We start from the raw sequence: 19435 nt of genomic DNA, 5'->3' as shown, positions 1-19435 counted from the left end.
TCAAAGGACTGTTCCTAGCTCTGAACCTTTGGTGTGTTTGGGCTTCTTTTAAGAAGATTTTTTCCAATGCCTGTAACAGTATTTTCCGATCAGAAAGTTATTTAAGTTAAAATTTTGAAATATGCTCAAAAAACGGAAGAACTTTCTAATTATTCAATTCAAAGTCACGTAAGCTGCATTCTGTTTTGAAATGTCATTAAGAGTCGTAAAACTAAGCCTACCGGTATGCAATTCAGTCTATTAAAGAGCAATAAAGACATTCAGATTAAAGTTCCCAAGTCAGAAAATGTATCTACCCATAGCTACTTACTAACATACTGCTCGGAGCTCTTAGCTGGCATTACACCAGCATGCCAAGCAAAGTGACCCCGCTAAACATACTCCACATTTTCATCATTTCCCTCTCACGTTGCCACTCCATATACAATTTTCTTCTCTTTCCTTCCAATCTCCAGGTTTCTTTGCAAGTGTGTATTCCCATGTCCCCCGATTTCTCACTCTCAAGTCTGACTCACTGGTTCCTATTATAAGCGTTAACAAAATATCCCTTAAATTACTCTGTGAGGACGTTGCTCGTGCTATGGGATTTAATGCCCTCCTCTGCAAGCAGCAGTGGCAGCTTACCAACATGCTCCTCACTGTGCAACGTACAGATATCCAATGCCAGACTGTAAATTGCTCAACAGCAAGTTTTAAATCATCCTGCCGAGGAGTCTGTAGGGAGACATACCAGTCTTTCTGCAGAGGGAGATCAATGAGCTGTGGAGACACACTGGCCAGGAATCTCCCTTTCATCTAGATATACACAGTGTGACACACCAGGTGCCAGCTTAACTGCTATTCTTAGGGGAACGGGCAACTTTCACATTTGAGACATGAGCGCATTTTTTTGAGTTTATAGATTATTTTTAATGTGTCAAAGATTTATCGTGGGAGTTAAAGGGTGGAATAAAGTCAGCCAAAAGAATTCTCAAGTTTAGCATGATGCAAGATACCAGGGACTTGCAGAATTTTACCATCGTGTTGATCCTGCCTATGAACTCTCCTCTGCTGGCATCCCTGACACAGTCAGTCCCTGTTCAGTGACATGCCTCTCCATAAAGCCAAGGGCCAGGCTGAGATTATGAGCAATATATAGCTTGTGTATACACTTACAGGGCACCTATAGCTGTCCCTTCCTCCCCATCAGCCCCCTGCCTCCCAACACAACTTTCTTTCCCCTGTTTAGATAAATCTTTGCAAGGCTGCAGCAGACTACCTGAAGAAACGGAAACATGTCCAGAACTGGAGTGGGCAAGTAGTGTCAGCAGCTCACTTGCACCCAAAGAAAGGGAAGGTGGAACTGTGGCCCTGCAAACATCTTTCTGCCTTACTAATGACCTGTTTCCACTAAGATCTGAACCGGCATCTAAGGCCTAATGATATTGATATTAACCTTTGACAGCAATGGAACTTTTCTTTAAAACATAAAAACCTGCAAGGACTGGCTTCTTTCTGTCACTGCAACGAGCCAGGGTGTATTTCATGGCCGGAAAGAAAAGATGAAGTTTTAGTCCTAAAGATGGATCATTGCTGATCACATCAAGATGAGGTTTTCTGATAAATAACTGTAATTTTAGCTACCAAGGATTTGCAAATTCTGTATTTGATTGCCACAGCCAGCAGTTGCTTAACTTTTCCTTTTTTTTTTTTTTTTTTTTTCTTTTTCCTTTTTAATTTATCATAACATTTCAAGACTTCCCTCTGAAGGGTTATATTAGGTGTTGCCTCATGAGCACTTTTATCTTTTCATTCCTAGGACGTGCTATCTTTCCTTGGTTCCTAGGAAAGCAGTAGGGTCTAGGCAACAGTTCCGAAGGCCTGTGCTGGATGTCAAGAAAAATTAGAATACTTCTTGTTCTAACAGAAGTGCTTGACTGGAATACTGCGCTTAACATTGAATATCTCTACCTCAGAAATATAAAGAAACTGGGATGGGGGTGAAATAAAGACAAATTAATGAGAACAGAGTTAATGTATTTACAAGTCAGTTTGTATGAGACGCTCTCACTAAAAAGGGAAAAAAAAAAGGTATTTGAAGATTGGTGGTGTGACACTGTAAGAGTTTTACTAAGAAGGTGAGACTTTTGCATAGCTGTCACTGCAGCTGTGCATTATCTGACAATACGTATTCAGAGAGCAACGTGCATCTCAGGGTACGCAGCGCCTGAAATACATGTCTGGGCCATGAATATGCTGAACAGAAAGCTTGCAAAGTTCAAAATCATACTCTTGTTTTTTCAAACAACATTGAAAAAATATTAGGGGAAATATGTCAGCTCTTCTTGGCTTTCTTGCTAATCACATGCAAAGTGCAAGCCCACTGACAGATGCCTTTCAAGAGTTTTGAAAGTATGAATGAAAAGCATAGACTACCAGGGATACATTTAATAAATAATGTAAGGACAATGATAGCAACATTTAAAAGCTCAAAAGATGCCCTCTTTAGGTTTAGTTGTGGTTTTCCTTTTCTTTCTTTTCTTTTTTGTTGTTTGTTTGTTTTTAAAGTTGCTTAATCAGAAAGATGTTCTATTACATTGAAAAATTTCACTTAAAAGGATACATACACTTAAAAGGATAGCCATAGCTTCAGAAATTTCAACCTGCACAAAATTTTAGAACTTTAAAAAAACCCAGATAACAATTTCTATTGGCCCTGACTACAGTGTGACCACAAAAATAGTACCGTTCAGAAAACCTTTTGGCAGACCTGTGCTTTCACTGTAATTTTCAGGTGCATTTTTCTTTTTATTGCTACTGTATTTAACAGTTTGTCATGCATAATTTTCTCTACAGCTGGCATTTTCCAGTTCTGCTTTATTTCAAGTGAGAGAACTGAGTGAAAGCAGTAGAAAACTTCAGAAAAATTAATTTGTTTTTAACGTTGCACCATTTTTCTTTTTTTTTATTTCTTCATCTTCTTGTAAGGAAATACGAAGTCTGACACTTCAGTGTTTATCTTTTGCATATAAATGCCTGGCAAACCAATATACAAGTTGAAATGCCAAGTGAAAAGTGTTTAAAATAAGAACTGGCTGACTGCTTTCTTTAAAACATACACTTTTAATCTATTGGTAACAAAAAGTAGTACTACGTTAGGAAATACCATCTATGAAAAGCCCTTGGGTAAATTATTGTAAAACAGTGTGACTCATATTTGCAGAGACTAAATAAAGAACAGCCTCTATTAACAGTCCATATGGAAAATGGGATATAAAATATTCTAGAAACATTGCCCACAGCATAAAAGTTTATTAAACTAAACACTGAAGTGGAGGGAGAAGATGCAAAAAACCCCTCTAAAACCACCAAGGGGTGAGAAAGAAAGATGATCAAAGTAAAAAAGAAAAGGGAATACAGTTATACATTTAATAAATTAATTATGATAATTAAGGTATAGTTCATGAGGCAGCAACCTAGTAAATAATTCACCAAAGGTGACGTGCTGCAATCCTTTACAAAGAAAACTCTCACTGTATCTGTCACTTGATTTTGCTACCAAAGAAAAAATACAGAAAGTTACTTTGACCACTAACATTCTAGCCTACTCTTCAACTTTAGCAACAGGAAAACTTTCAAGAACATCAGCTAGAGGGGAAGATCTGGTTTCTTGAAATAATATTTTTTATTTCAGTGGCAGTAGGCAGATTTCAGGTTTCTGTCACCTACGGATCTGTTGATCTAGATTGAGATTCTGGAAACCATCATGTTGTACATTCTTATACTTTTGGGCAACACCTATTTTTACATCAAGATGTTTCTCTGATTTCTCGATACCAAGACACTTTCACATCACAGCATCTTGTCTTGCACTAAGAAAAGGGGAAATGTAAAAAACAAGAAAAAAAGCCTGGAGGACAACTTCAGATACTAGGTTGAACTATGACTGGAAGCAAAATATTTTCTGTGTAAAGGCTTGATAAGACAGTTGTTTTACCAAAGATTCTTCATTTTGGGGAAGATAATTTGTCTTAGAAAATTGTTACTCTTACTGCCAACTTGGCAAAAATACTTTAATTCCTAAAAGGCAATGCAGAGAGTTTGACTTTGTCAGATCTGAAACAGCACTGTGCCAAACCTTCCTGAGAGGTGAGCACAAACCAAGACACCAAAGGTTTCCAAAGCCTAAACCCTGCCTCAGCTGAACAAACAAAACCTAGAGAGGAAGGTTTAAACTTGATGAGACAAGTAACATTTAAAATTCAAAACAAAAATCTACCCATGATTTTTGGGATGGATGATTTTCAGTCTTAATCTCTAGTGACTCCCTGGACTGTGGTTACGGGGTCCTGTCTGTCCCCCTGGGAATGTCTCTTTCAACCCATCAGCTCCAAGTCTGAGTTTGGGTCTCTTTGCTGTTCTTCCTGGGGGTCTCCGTGTTCCCTCTCCCACTGCAGGTCCTTTGTCATTGTCCTTTCCCTCCCCTGTCACATCCTGCACCTAGAGCCATTTTGTAGGTTGTACATGTTCAGTTCCTTTCTGGCTAAAAACACCCTTGTCCTGGGAAGGGCCGTCTGGCAGCCACTTTTTTTCCTCTGCTGCTTCAACACTTCCTCTTAGCATACACATGCGCTGAACTGAAAGAGAATTAAATGATTGTATCGCAAACCCATTCTTCTCTTCAGCTTCAGATGTATAGGAAAAGCAGGAGGAAGAGGTTTTGTGCTTATTTAGTTAATGCCTTTTAAAGAAAAATATTTTGCAACATGAACCCTCTGGAGTAATTTTGTTTGTTTGTTTTTAGAAAAATAGCCTAGCATTTTGGAAATGAAAGGACATTTTTCTTATATCTTGTTCTATAAAAAAATACAGGATTAAATTAACCTGTATTAGGTTGGCAGCTAAATCCCTTCATAGGAAACCATAGTATTTAAATGTCAACTCAATTCCAAAGAGACATACTTAATTACATAAAATTAAGTCAGATAGTCAGTAAAATGAAATAGATCCCTGGAGAGCTGCTGTACTGTGCTAACATTTGCACCACGCTCTTGCAATAGAGGAAGAATGCAGTTTTCTTAACTGTGAGACTGCTCGTTCCAAAATGTATCCACTTATACTAAACATATACAGTATACGGAGCATTAATCATATAGCCACCTAAGGAAAGTTTTCAATAACTTCCTTAACCAGTAATCTGATGTCTGTGACAATTGCATAGAGTGAGCACTCTTGAAAAAGAGGCCTGTTCTCGTCCATTTACCTACAAATGTACTCAAATCAATAACTTAATGAACATAAAGCTTCAAACCTATGCAGGCTCAGAAGTAGCTTCATTATCTGTACACCAAGGTCACTCAAGTTGCTAACAGATGCAAGATTATACAACAGTGTTTACAGTTTCCATGTTTGTATTTGTTTAATTTGTCCTTATATGGCATTTATTACTTTCTAAACAACTAATTAGTTCTTGGCATAATTTTTTATAAACAGAGTGTGACCACAATGCAAGACCTGCTTGCAGAGGAAAGCAAACTTCATAGCTCTTCTAATACATGATCCAGGCACTATGGCTAATTTTTCAAAACTACCGTCTCATTTCCTTATGCCATATATACCACATGTAGTCATGTCCATGGGCTGAGATTTACAACGTGATTCAGTCTGAATCTTTTCTTAACACAGGGTCAACTGACTTGTTCCTTCTGTTTTCCTGCTTCCCTTTCCTTTTTCCCAGCTTCATTGGACAAATATTTACAATATGTCATATCTCGATACCTTGACTTGTTTTCACTAAATATGCTAATAGGAAATCTTTAATCAACTTTCAGACCTGAAAAAAGTCTCCCATTCCTTGGATTCATAGTAACAAAGTTGTTATATGAACTGCCAAAAAAGTTGTTCAGGTCATGGACCCAAAAAACTTTTAGCATAATGTGATATTAACGTCCCATTCAAAAATTATGACAATTGGCGGGTATGAGTGGGAAATTTGTTGGAAAAAGCCCCAAAAGACAGACAAAACTCTGAAAGGCATTTGATAGTTCACTAATGAAGTGAGGCTGACTGGTTTCTGTGTGGTTGCTCCCAATAACATTCTCTAAGAAAAGCCTTTGAACAAACAAACAAATGTACCTTTCTTGAAGAATAAGTTTGTTTTCCTTTTTCCAGAAGTCTTTGAAGTCAGAACTGAATTCGTGCCAAATACTGAAGAAAGAATGTGGGGACACCTCTTTCTCTCCCATTTTTGGTTTCATACAGAAATAGGCTGCGGTTTCCAAAAAGCTGTCAAAGAAAGCAAAACCAGCAAATGTTTCAGTACCCACTGCTGCATTTTTTTCTTACTTAACACTGACATTGTATTTCATTACTCTTGTTAGCAGATCTAAAATAAAAGAATATAAAAGCCTAACAGTTCTGAGCTCTTTGTATACAGGCAGACGCACAATATAAGATGATCCTTCAGCGAAGCTGGTATCTGGCATTTATCATAGATTCTGGTTTTGACCAAAGTATTTTCCATTTCAAAAGCTAAAATGAACACACCATCCACTGCCTGGCAAATCCAGACATCCACACCTGCCCATATACTGCTTTTCTGTTGTGCTTAAAGCTGTTTTGAAAACACAAAGTCAAAGCCCATAAAGGACTGTAAACAGACTTCTTCACGTTCTGTTCGATCTACACAACAACACAAGAAGGTAGGTAGGTTAGGTCGAAGCCTCCACAGAGATGTTAAAGCTCAAACCTGCTGTGTACTAAACAAGAAGTGACCAACAGAAAACTGGGCCAGGAGCAACGGTGGTAGAAAGCAGGTGCCCAGCAATACTCTGCCAGAACGATCCAACAAGCCCTTCTGAGCTCAACAAAAGTACAACACCATATTAAACACAAAAACTACACCTTGCGTAAGAACTGCTGCTGAAATGCAAAGGTCGTATTTCCCAAACTGAGTGAAGACTGCGACTGCAATTACATTCAACAGCTTTCTGATTTTGAATTGCTTCTATTTTGTTTCAAATATAAAAATATGTAGGAATGTTATAGGAAACCTCAGAAAAAATAATTCAAAAATTAATTGCTTGATGAACTATTATCCCATTTTCTTGTTTTTGTTTTTGTTTTTTTTTTTTTTAATTAATGTTTTGTAAATACTAGAGCATTCAAGAACAGTTTTCTCATCTAAAGCTCAACATGGAAGCCCATGAAGGATTGGTTATTTTATGGAAAGCTGTCTCTTGAAATGTAGTTGTAGATGCTTTGCTCACTGATCTATTACTACTGGTCAACTCCTATGATAAGTTTTCTATGAAACACATTACAGTTTTAATCACTTCAATTATGGTGAAAAAATGCAATTCTAGTTAAATGGATGGAAATGTAATTTTAGTTACAGAAGTTGTATCTTCATTCATGAACTACTGTATCTGGAGAAAGAGTGCTTTGATAGTTGTTATAATATAAAGTATTTAACGGTAACGATAATATACAAAAATTCAACCACTCAGAAGGGTCAATCTTACAAAGACTCTGTGAAACTGTTTGTCCTAGTTCTCAGGATGCAACACTCTAGTTGTTTTATCCAAAATGAAAAATAAATATCTACATAAATTATCCTATTTCTGTTTATTTCTATTTATTTCTATTATTATGTATTTCTACTTAAGCCTACAGCTGAAACATTTAACATCAGTTTACCAATCAAATTCTACACACATTTTCTTTTAATTTGTCATTCATTTCTCCATCTGCTGAAGCAAAAAGAAGCTGTTGAGCAACAAAGATGCAGCACAGAAAAATATAAGGGACAAAACCATTGTTGCTGTTTAACTCACTGGTCTGATACTCAAATGCCACCTTACCTGAGTGTACCATCTCTTCAGCGCTCTCAGCCAGCCTACCCTCTGTTTTGCAAGTCAGTACTTGGTTAATAGGGTGTCTTTTTTGTGACTGGGTTTTGCTGGTTTTTGGTGTTTTTTTCTTTTCTTTTTTGTTGTTGTTGTTGTTTTTGGGTTTTTTTCCAAGTGATTTATGGAAGAGTGATAGTACTGATTAAACTAAAATGTTCCATTTTACTTACCTATTCATATTTTCCCCACAGTTTTATACGGGGAAAAATATTTATCAACTATCCTGTGATCCCACGGAATCACTCAAAAAGGATATCCCTCACATTCATCAGTCAGCTGCACTATAATTTAATTTTTTCTGCCTACTTTCACATATTTTCAATCTTTTGCAAGACTGCAAACATGTCAGGGAGGTCTTTTGGTTTTCCTCCCAGCCCCTTCCCGCAGACTCACAGCTCTGGAACTGGCTAATGGGGAAGTCATATAAAAGGCTCATTTGATTTTTCAGAATGAACCTGCAATGTTTTTGAAGGAACGTGAGCAATACAGGAAAAGAGAGAAATCTGGAGGCATAAGCTGACTCGCTGGCTTATTTTTAAAGAAGGTCTTTGAATGAAGGCCATTAATGATTTACAGAACATCGAAAGGTCGGAAGTTCAAACAAGAAGCCTTGTTTTGAGAAATGTGTTTTCAAACCAATGTGCAAATGACAATAATGTGAAAAGCATTTGATAGTGAATGGCCATCCTAAACAATGCTTTGAAATTGAGGTAACGAGCAAGAATTCCCTCACAGGAAAACATCTCAAGAAACAGGAAGCCAAGACAAAATGAAATCCATGCTGTACAGGAGAATGCTCCAAGAAAGTGATCAACTGCAACATTTACTGGAGGTGCAAAAGCTTCCATTAGTCTTCAATTATTCCAGCCCTCCTCTGGGAGTAGATGGAGATGGCCAATGTTTTTTTCTCTGGTAACTGAGAATCTCCCTGAAGACCCGGTTGTATAACCAGTACAACCTCACACATGCATACAGATGTGTCTAACAGCTATAACTTAATTTCTAGGTTTATAGAAAGAAGAGTGACGTTCAGCCAGGTTGCTTGCCTCCCTGGCAGTTACTTTGGAAGGTGAGGGACGTAAGCTGTTTGTGAAATGTGAAAGCGCAGCACATTGTCATCGTTAATACCTCACACCTTTCTCATGCCTGGTAAAAACACACAAGACATCAGGTGCAACACATAAGACATCGGGGCACAAATTTCTCTGAATCAAATATTTTTTCTATATATGCAGACCAAACAGTTAAGACAGTTGCTGTATTTTTTTCCAGTCAGAGAGGTCTACCTTTATTTTGCACTTAAGTCTCTTAGAGTACGTTTAAAAGACATATGGAAACCTGCTTGCTATATGTTTGATGCTGTCATTTTTGTAGTACAAGACAAAGTGGCACCATTCATCCATGAAAGACGAAGCACATAAAGTGAATCCAAATGCATAAATAATAAAACATGCACAGCAATAAATCCTCTATATTACCATGCTCTTTAAATATCTGATTTGGAAATGTTTACGTATGTCAAACTAGACATATCTCAAAGCTGATTCCAAGAGGGGACATGCATTTTAAATACAAAGAGAAATTTCGATGACATCACCATAACCCCAAGGCTGGATATCATCCTTACAGACTTCAGCCAGGCAGCAAATACCTTTTCTCTGGTGCTTTGCAGTGGGGCATCCCATTCAAATTTTCCTGTTGATCCTTCAGCAGATTTTGAAGCAAAACATCTGCATATGCCATTGATACTGTTCCTGACTATATATGCAGGCACACAGATATTTGGAATCAAATAAGGGATTAGAGTTCAAAAGGATTTTGTTCCTATACTCAGATTAATTTCTGTATTATACAATCTTGGGAAAACCATCTGACCTCTCTGGTTTCCAGTTCACCTGTCTGCAAAATAAACATTTATGACCAAACAGGTATTGCAAAGCTTGTTTATTGCAAAGTGTCCATTTTTGAAGTGAAAAGGTTCTTACTCTACCAAACCCTTAGCAAGTGTCTTAAAAGAATGTGCATTAGCGAAGAGGTAGCAGTCATGGAAGAGGAAAGGAAAGGCATGCGAGTTATATTCAGGGATTAAAAGAGGTAAAGGAGGTCACTGGCTTTGCTTCAAACAGCCTGACTTTTCAAGCATGATTGAAAATACGGTGGTGATGTTCATACCACTGTCTTATCCTGACATGGCAAAAGCCAGAATTCTTCAAACAGATTTCAGACTGAGTTTCATATCCCTCATGCTGGACCTGAAGGAGAATTAAACAGCATCAGCTCTCCCAAAACAATGGAAGAGTTGCTGATCCCTGACAAATAAGGAACGAAGATCAAGAAAGATGGTTAGTTCCTTTTCTTCTCTTCTAGTTTCCTTGGTTCAAGTGTTTGTGTAATTCAGAAAAATCACTGCAGACTGACATGACTGAACTCACTGCTTACTCAAATGTGGAAACTTGATGAATGAATCACTGGACTTTTCTGTGTGCTCCCTTGTGTACAACTATGAGACTATGTAAATTATTTTTCTATTTGGAGGGAAGGAAGGAAGGAATGGATGCGCTAACAGCCAAACCAGATTTAATCATATGAGAAAGAAAAGAAGCCGTTCACATTGCAAATGGCTCATTGACAGCATTTCTAGCTAATAGATCTGACCCGTCAGGAATATTTAAAGAGCAGCTATGGATTATTCAGTCTTTTTTCATTCCGTTCTGAAGCCAGTTAGCAAGTAGTTGCAGACAATGATTCAGATTGGTCTGCCGAGTGCAATGCATTGGTCAGTTTATAAATATGTACAACGCATGTTTGTACACATGCATATATGTATGTGAATGTATGCAGTAGATCAAGCAGAAAAAGAGGCAGAAGACGTAAAGCAGCTGGCAGCTACAAAAATACTTCTTTTGCTTAAAAAAACCCACCAACAAAACACAAGCACTAATGAGACAAATCACCAACACTAAGCAATAGACAGCAGTAGTTGTATCCCAGCACCATTTGATCAGGCTTCAGTGGCCAAACAAATAGCAAAGTAACCATCGGTAAAGACATGCCCTGGCTGACCTTCCTGAGAAACAGTGAACACACATGAGCACACCTGCATCTGGTTTCCCCATACAGCAAACTAAACCACCTGCAAGAGTAAAGATCAGTTTCAATGTGGCTATAGAAGCAGAAAAAAAGAACGTTTCTACAATTCTGCAAGAGGCATTTGGTACCATTTAATGAATTATGTATTTTGGTGGAACTTTGAACCTGGATATTCTTCACTACTTGGGTTTGCCTTTATAAATTATGAAGCATCAATTATGTACATTTGAGATTAAGAACAGGTAGTGTTAGTGGTGGTGCTGTGTTAGTTTTGTGAAGCATTTGGCTTTCAAAAGCAGTTCTGAGCCAGGCAGGGGCTGCTAAGATACATTTTAGCCTGATTAAAGTCACAAGTGCAATTTCAAACTAAGCATCGTGTAGCAAAAGAAAGTAAAAAGGGCAGAAAAGACCATATGTGCCTCTTACTACTTTAAATCTGACATGAGTTATATTTAAAAACAAACTGAGTTGGCAGGCATATAAACCTGTTCAGGGTGCTGATCCTGAAGTGATGGCTACATAAAGGAGAAGAATACAATATATAGATAATGACACTTGCTTCCTGGAAAAGGTAATCATATGAATTGTCATATTAATTCTTGTTTCATTTTATAAAGAGGAAAAGGCTTTGTATGTATTGTCTGTGTGTTTTCAACATCTGAAAGCATTAATGAAAGTTAGTCTTAAGACAGAATACCGAGCAGTTCAACAAAGTCACACAAAACAGAACCAGCAAGCTGCTGCAGTGCTGGGCTGAGGGGGCAATGCTGTGGGGCATGTGTCACCTCACTGTCCAACCCTGTGTGAATTACTGAGTGTGGCCCAGAGACCCACGTATCCTCTAAACCCTCTAAAACACATTTCAGGGCAAAAGGAGGACGGAAACATGGTTATTGAGGTAGCACCAGATTGTAAGGAAAGTTAATATGCGCAGCATCCTACAAAGCCTCTCATTTTCTATTGACATATTTTGTTGAGGGTCCTCTCTGTGCTATAACTTCACTTTCTTCTACAGTTCTATATAACTATAGTTATATATAGTTCTCTCTATATATCCATATGTAGAAAGCATATGTGTAACTTTTATAGTTATAGGTAACTGTAATATCATTTTCTTCACTTTTTTTTTTTAAGGTATCATTGCCTCTCCTCAGTGCTGTCACTTACACTGCATAATTAAAAGTAGAGAAAATATAAAAACATAGTTTCATTCAAAACACCTAGTACTCAAATGTGCTGGTGAGAAATTTCTTAGGGTCCTCCTGCCCCCCCCACCCCCTTTTTTTTATAAAGAAGAAAAATATCTTTCTTGTATTAAAAAGAAAGTTGAGATAACATGCCAGCTTAAGTCTGCTGCCAGAATTATTAATACCTTCTTTCATTTGCCAATTTATATTGTGTAACTATGGATTTTGCAATATTGTTCCTTAGAAAACAAAGGTCTCCAGAGATTTTTCCTTTCCTCTAAAAAAAACCTGCCAAACATTTGCAATGTTTTGAATCCTAAGTCATCTCCCTCGTCTCTAGTCCCTTGTCTCCTATAAATTCATATTTAGCAGAAAAGTGTTTTATTGCTCCAACTAGATGAAAATCAACAGCTTCAACAACAAAAAAATCCCTCTACCTTTGAGGTACTGGTTTTTTCCCTCCAGCAAAAGCCCACCAAAAAGCATCCAACGCGAAGAACAGTAAATTGGGTTTTGACAGGCTGGTCTGCCTTGTGCCTGAGAGTTTTGATCCCCACCCCACCATACCAGGAATACTTGACAGCTTCAATGTTCATCAACAATGATCAATACAATTAGTTGTACGCATCTATTAGTAATGCAAATGCACAATTTACATATTTTATACTTTATGCCACATACTGAAGGCAGCAGGCCCAGTAAATGAACCAGAGCATATACTATGGTACAGATTGTTAAATTCAGTAGGTATTATGAATATAACCTTGCACTTAAATATTTCAGAAAAACTAAAATTCTTAGAGGACTGATGAACTCGTGGAGTTAGCAATGAATAAAACCTTCACGTATTAGATTGTCGCCTCAACCTCAATTCAAACTGTTATTCCAGGCCCTTATATTTACCTAATTCAATGGGTGGGTTTTGCTTTAGTCCTCTTTCAGGAACAAAGTCCCTCATAACAGGGTTAGCAAAGTAGCAAAATAATATGGCCATAACTGATTTAAATTATAGTTTTGTTGGAAGGTGAATTTGAGATTTTCAGAACCTGAAATGAAGGTATGTTAGCTGGGCACGACGAAGAAATTTGCCAAATCACTTCTTGTTTATATCTTCTGGAAACATGTGGTTATCAGGGATTGTAGTTAACACTACATCTGAAAAGTATTCTTCAAGATTCTCCTTTGCTTGTTTGTGGTTGTGGGTTTTTTTTTTTGGGGGGGGGGGGGGGGTGTTTGTTTGGTATTATTATTATTATTACTATTATTCTTCCTATTTTAATTCTCACTCTTCTCTAAAACATTAGGTGACATCCTGGTCCCTTTATATGTTTGCTTATGGTTTGGGATTTTATTTATTTTTTTTTTTTCATCTGATGTAAGCAAATGCTCTGCTGACATAACAATACCGTTTTTCATCTGAGGTGGCATAGGATTAGGTGTTAAATTACGTCACAAGCAGGATGGAACTATCTTAGCAGATAGAACTTATCTGATGACAAAAAAATAGTGTTTGAAAAGCCATTCTGCACAGTCAGGCTCCAGCCCTTTGAAAATAAAAGGTCAGGAAATGTAGGTTAGAGGTATTTTTGCTACCATCACATATCGGGTACAATGTATTCCTCAGCCACAGCTCACCCGATAATTGGAGTTTATGTGAACCCAAATTCTGTTACACATATTTAAAGTTATGTCTCTGTGAATACATTTCAGATTAAAATATGAATTGAGATAATACATTAAAAACATAATATAAAAAAAAATAAAACAAAAAAACCCACAGAGCTGACCTTGTGGGTTTTTTTGTCTCTGACCATTGTATTCTTACAGGACACTCAGGAAAAAAAAAAAAGCAAACATTTAGCAAGACCTTTCTAATGCATTTTTAATTTGCATGTGCTTTCTTCTGTCATTTTAAAATGACAGTTTTAAACAGGTTCAAACTTTCTCTCAAAAACTTGGCCTGAGGTATTTACAGTTCCCTAGATGTGTTGGTGTTAGCTGCAATCTACCGTAATCTGCATACTTTGCATGAACACGTAGGTTCTCTTTCTCAGAGTTTAATGCTTTTAATTTTGTGTTAGTGTGGGTATCACGCCCGTGCATGCCAGCTAGCTGTTACGTAGGCACATGGACAGCTCTGTGCTAAACTGGGCAAATAAAAAATGAGCGTGCGTAAAGCAATGTCATGCAACACATCTAAGAGAAAACTGTTTTTCACTCTTAAAAAGACTAACATAGGAGCTTCAAATGTTAAATAGCCCTTGGCCAGTTGAACTTGAAGAAATAGGAAATAAGAGGTGGCAGCTGACACAAAATACAGAGGTGGAATGAATTTCAATAGCAGTGATCTGACACACAAGCTGCTAGCCTCAGTGCTGTAAGAAATAGAAAAATGACCCATGATAAAGCCAACTTGTCTCCAGATCTTTCTATTAACATACCTCGTATTCACTATCTAGTGCAATGAAGGCTTTCTGGGCAATTATTACAAAAGTAAGGAGTTATAATTACATATGGAGGTAGCGTAACTGTTGTGTACTAAGTATTGTTAAAAGTTTTACTGTTTCTTCAGTTTATTGATGTCAGTCTCAGCCTTGTAATCTGCCTGCTCCCGTGGTATGACTCACTTTTATAGCTGCAATCCATGCAGGGTCAAGGTCAGAGTTATCAAACAAAATAAGAAGTAATTTGCTTTAAACCCAGAGGGAATTATTTGGGTATCTAGACAGAAACCACACAGATGCCTTACCGGATTTCATGTACATATAATATTAACCCACGCTCTAAGAACGTTATTCAGTATAGATTAATTTTTATACAGGTGCATTTACAAAAGTATACTCCAAAAATAACCAGTAAATGAATCAACAGGTCTGACTGGGAGTATTGTCACGTGCTGCTTCTATTTTTGCTGTCAAGTCAAACTTAGGTTTCAGTTTCTATTCTTTGAAAATTATAGAGTAAAAATGTTCTAAAATAATTGGGTATTATAGAAACCCCTAACATTTTAAATGTTTTGTGATGCAGTTTCATCTTACCCCTTTGGGGTTGCTCTGAAGAGCATTCTTCCATCATTCAGTGTACAGGAGCTCTCTCCACATTCATGAACATGAGATTCCCTAATATCATCAAAAGCCAGCACAACTATGAGTGGAAGAAATCCAGCCTTTGGAGGAGAAAAATGTTCACGGGGGCTTTCATATTCTTAGAGTCAATTACAACAGAATCCCGTGAAAGTAAATTGAAAGACTTCAAAAACTGAGTTGATGAAGTGTCAGATGGAAAAGGTCTTTACATGCATTTTTCAAATGTTAGACATTTATGATTAAACTCCTGACTTATCCCAATACATTCTCCTCACATCAGTGACATTATCTTTGTTTAGATTAGCAGAGAAAAATGGGTAGCGTTTTCTTTAAGGATCAAGTTTAAATGCAAAGGTGGCAGCCGTTGGAATTGATGGAAAGATTGTAATAAATAACCATATCGCTCTGGATATGTGAATCAGCGATACTGACACATCCAAGCAAAGCTAAATAAATTATACTCCTTTGGCCTAGGATACTTTCTCATGTCTGGAGGAGCTGTCCCCATCCCTCCAAAGGATTACACAAAGGTTTCATGGTGGTTCTGGTCTGGGGTGACCATTGTCCTAGTTGTTTCCTCTGGAGCAGAGAAGGAACTTTTCCCTCTCAACAGACTGATTAAGGTAGAACCATCAGGCAGCAGTTGAGAAAAGCAGCGGGTGCAAGGTATCCTGTAAGAAGTGTTCGTTTAAGACACAGTGTGGAAGAGATCTGGCTCACTAAAGCCGTTTCTGAATCTACATTGTTAACAAAGACAAGCAACAAGGCAAAAAGGCTGAGGAAGAATAAAGAGGCAACAATATTATTTTTTTTTTCCTGGTCACTTCATCTCCAGATACAAGAAGCACAGTGGGGTTTCAGCAGTAGGCTGAGGCAAGCCCTGTACTGTGGAGGGGCTGATGCCAGCCTTCCCCCTCAGCTGTCAAGTGCTGTGGAAGGAACAACCCCTATTGTACAAGTTATTACTGGATAGTTCCCATATGAGTTAATGCAAATTGTGACCCAGTGAAACCACATCCCTGACGTTCTGCTTTCCTATTTGCACGTACATGACAACAGCAATGTACCATAATAATCCGTAAAGTAAATCTTAAAATACAGCAAGGACGAAAGCAACACCGGTAGTGGCAAAACAATGTAAGAGAGTAAAAGCAGAGTGTTATCCACATTTAAGTCACAGGTACTGCAAGTGTGAGCACTACTTCCTAAGGCCTTCACAGTGTAATCTGACTTATCAGCTCAGGTAGATGATGAAAGATGAAAACATGAAAGAAAAAACCTACTGAACATGACCAGAAGCTGATGCACAATGAAGAGGCACTGGACCAAATCACACACACACACACACGCACACAAGCATTTTCTTCGGCTGTAGCAGCGCAAAAGGAATATCTTGAATTTTTGAGGACTACTCAGTGAAACCACCTGGTAGACATAAACTGGAGGTCAAAGCATACTGCCACATTTAAATATTTTAATTTCTGGTTCTTTTTAATTAATTTTATTAGCTACATGATTTTTCTCTTAGTGATTTTTAATCCTGTATTTAAGGCTATAGCATTAGTTTTGGGTATGATCAGACCCCAGTTAAAATAACTGTATTGTTACCTGGGTGTTACTTAGCTGTATGGTTATCAATGCCACATAGCTATGTACCTGTATTTGTACCTTAAATTAATATAATTTCTCTTTTATGGTACAATCTAAGAATAGGTCCTCTACACAAACTGTAGAATAAGTTACATAAAGATGAGTTTACATTGCAGAATATTAGTTCTCTGAATTGTAACCCAGTCTGTTGAAAGTTATATTACTATTTGTTCACACTAGCGCTGAATCATTAAATGCCAACTAATTTCAACCCAATAAGATAAAACCATTTTTTTAAGCAAGCAGCTTGGCATCTTTAAAAGAAACTATAATGCTCTTACAGGCAAAAATCAATCATGCAAATGGTTAAGAACTTGCAGTCATTTGGCAAATATTTTCAGAAAAGGGCAAAGACTTCATCTTTCAGGGAAAGATCAATTACCCGTATTTCAGAAGAGACTTTCTGACATAACTAAACTGCCCGCAAAGTTTCCATTACTGCATATTTACAGCCCCTGATATTTTGTCAGAGACAGGATCCTAAACTAGAATGATCTGATCTGTTTAACAGTCTGTAAGCTTCTTCTATACACATTTCCTTTGCTCACCAAGTATTTACTTTTTGCTGATCCAACTAATGTATACCTACAGTCTGAAATGTATTACCGTGAGGAATTTGAGTCTGCATGCCGGGAGCCACACAGCAAGAAAAATAGACCTAACAGTAAAGGAACCAACAAAGGATGAATGGCCAAAGAGCAGTGAAAATGGGGTCCAACAGTAGGGTCTTGCCTTTCAGTTAAAAGCGTTGTGCTGGTTTTGTGGTTTTTCTTTTTTTGTGTGTGTTTTTGTGGTTTTTTTTAACTACATACCTCTCTCCATTCTGGGCTTTTCACCACTTTATTTCAATCATTAACTCAATTTTCACTTTAACTTTACAGTTCACTTTTGGAAACAATCAAAACCATTGTGTAGAGGGTAGTGAGGTGGGAGGAACATTTACTCTTTTAAAGGATTACCAGACTTAGGTGCTACGTTTCTAGGTGTTGCTTTTCAGCAGTGCCATTGTACCGTACTGTCTGCTATTCCTCTAAGTGTCATCAACTTGTCAGCTCATAAGCAGGTGTAAAGCTTTGTTCCTAAGTCTTGTGTTCAGTGAAGCCAATGGAAGTCTGGGAAGATTGTTGTGTCAGGAGTACTTTTTTTGCAGGGAGTTTAAAGGTAAACATTTCTCTTCAAAATTTATGTCATTTGTTGCTACAGCAAAGAAAGCAACACCACACTGCTAAATGGATTATTAAAAGTCCTGAAAACACAAAAGGTGCCTGGGAGGCTGCATTCAGGAAGCACTTAAAAGCCTAAAAATCACTGGAATGTGCAAGTAATGAGAGCAAATTATAAAACAAACCAAATAAAAATAGCCTGACACAGGAAGATGACCTTTCCATACCCAGCCACACACATCTTACATTCCCTAGTTAATACGTAGGTCAGAATGCAGAAAGTCCTGTCTATATCTGTTTTAAAAGAAGTCATATTCTCTTAATGCATTAAGATTTACTAAAGAACAGATTAAATTCTCAGATTTGTTAAAATCAGTGATGTACACAAGCCATGATAGTGAGCAACGTTTCAGTCTATCCAGCCCTCGCTAGGCATCACGGAAGGAAAAACAGGTGAACAGTTTCACCCCAAATCAAGCCACCATTATACAGGGCTGTTGTCTTACTGACCTACGTTATCACTTCAAGCAGGGTTATACTATCTGAAATATTAGAAATAAAAGGATCTGTAGTGTTCTTAAGAGGTTCTCAGTACACATTGCCTCTTCCATGAATTCAGTATGAATAAACACAGCACTGAAAATGGCTCAGTTTACTGCACTGAATTCAGAATGTGATGCTTCATTGTTTGACTGAGAGAGAGCAGGAAGAAATGAAGATCATCTGTGTCTCAGGTCTAAACCAACTGTCTCCAGTTCAGTTTGTGAATGATTCTCAAGATGCTAGTCCAAGAAGAGACAAATCATTGTGGATAGAGGGGAAGAAAAAGAAAATCTCAACTATTTCAGTGGAAGAGAGATGAGTGTTACAGTCTGGATTGATTTTCTTCATAAAAAGACCCTAATCTAGAAACCTTTCAAGATCAGAAGCCAGTCCTGGGTAAGGTAATATAAGAAAGTAATAAAGCTACATGCTATTCCCTCACACTCAGGCACATAGAGGTAGCAAGGCAGAGAATTAGGACCTTCAGCTTCCCTAAATGTTGTTTCTGGTAATTCTAGTCAGGTTGTTTAGCTGTTGTTTTTAAAGAATGAAGTGCAAGAAGAGGAGTAACTAGCTTATTTCTGATTATAACCAGCAAGATTATATTGCTGCTGTTGCTATTGCCTTTTACCCCAGCACAGAAAACAAGTCATCAGCTATCATGTAACATTTGACAATAACTTTGATGTCATCTTGGTTCCTGCTTGCTGTGATTGAACCCTGTCTCATTTTAAAATTGTTGTAAGTATCCCTGAAAACAATAGTGCTTCTCATTTTTTCTCACAGCTTAAAGCAAATCACGTCTTAAAAGGCAGAGATATTTAGAC

General features: G+C 37.5%; 1 protein-coding gene across 1 annotated transcript in view; it reads right to left on the bottom strand.

The window, feature by feature from the left end:
- Positions 1-19435, bottom strand: part of FMN2 (formin 2) — a 161034-nt gene that overhangs the window by 10813 nt on the left and 130786 nt on the right. Inside the window, exon 16 of the mRNA XM_055714844.1 lies at positions 6115-6264. Within this exon, the coding sequence (XP_055570819.1) occupies positions 6115-6264 (150 nt within the window). The remainder of the gene's footprint in view (positions 1-6114; positions 6265-19435) is intronic.

Source organism: Falco cherrug, chromosome 6 (genome assembly GCF_023634085.1).
Source record: "Falco cherrug isolate bFalChe1 chromosome 6, bFalChe1.pri, whole genome shotgun sequence".
NCBI classification, from domain to species: Eukaryota; Metazoa; Chordata; class Aves; order Falconiformes; family Falconidae; genus Falco; species Falco cherrug.
Note: the sequence above shows the minus strand (reverse complement) of the source record. Positions and strands in the feature narration are given on the sequence as shown.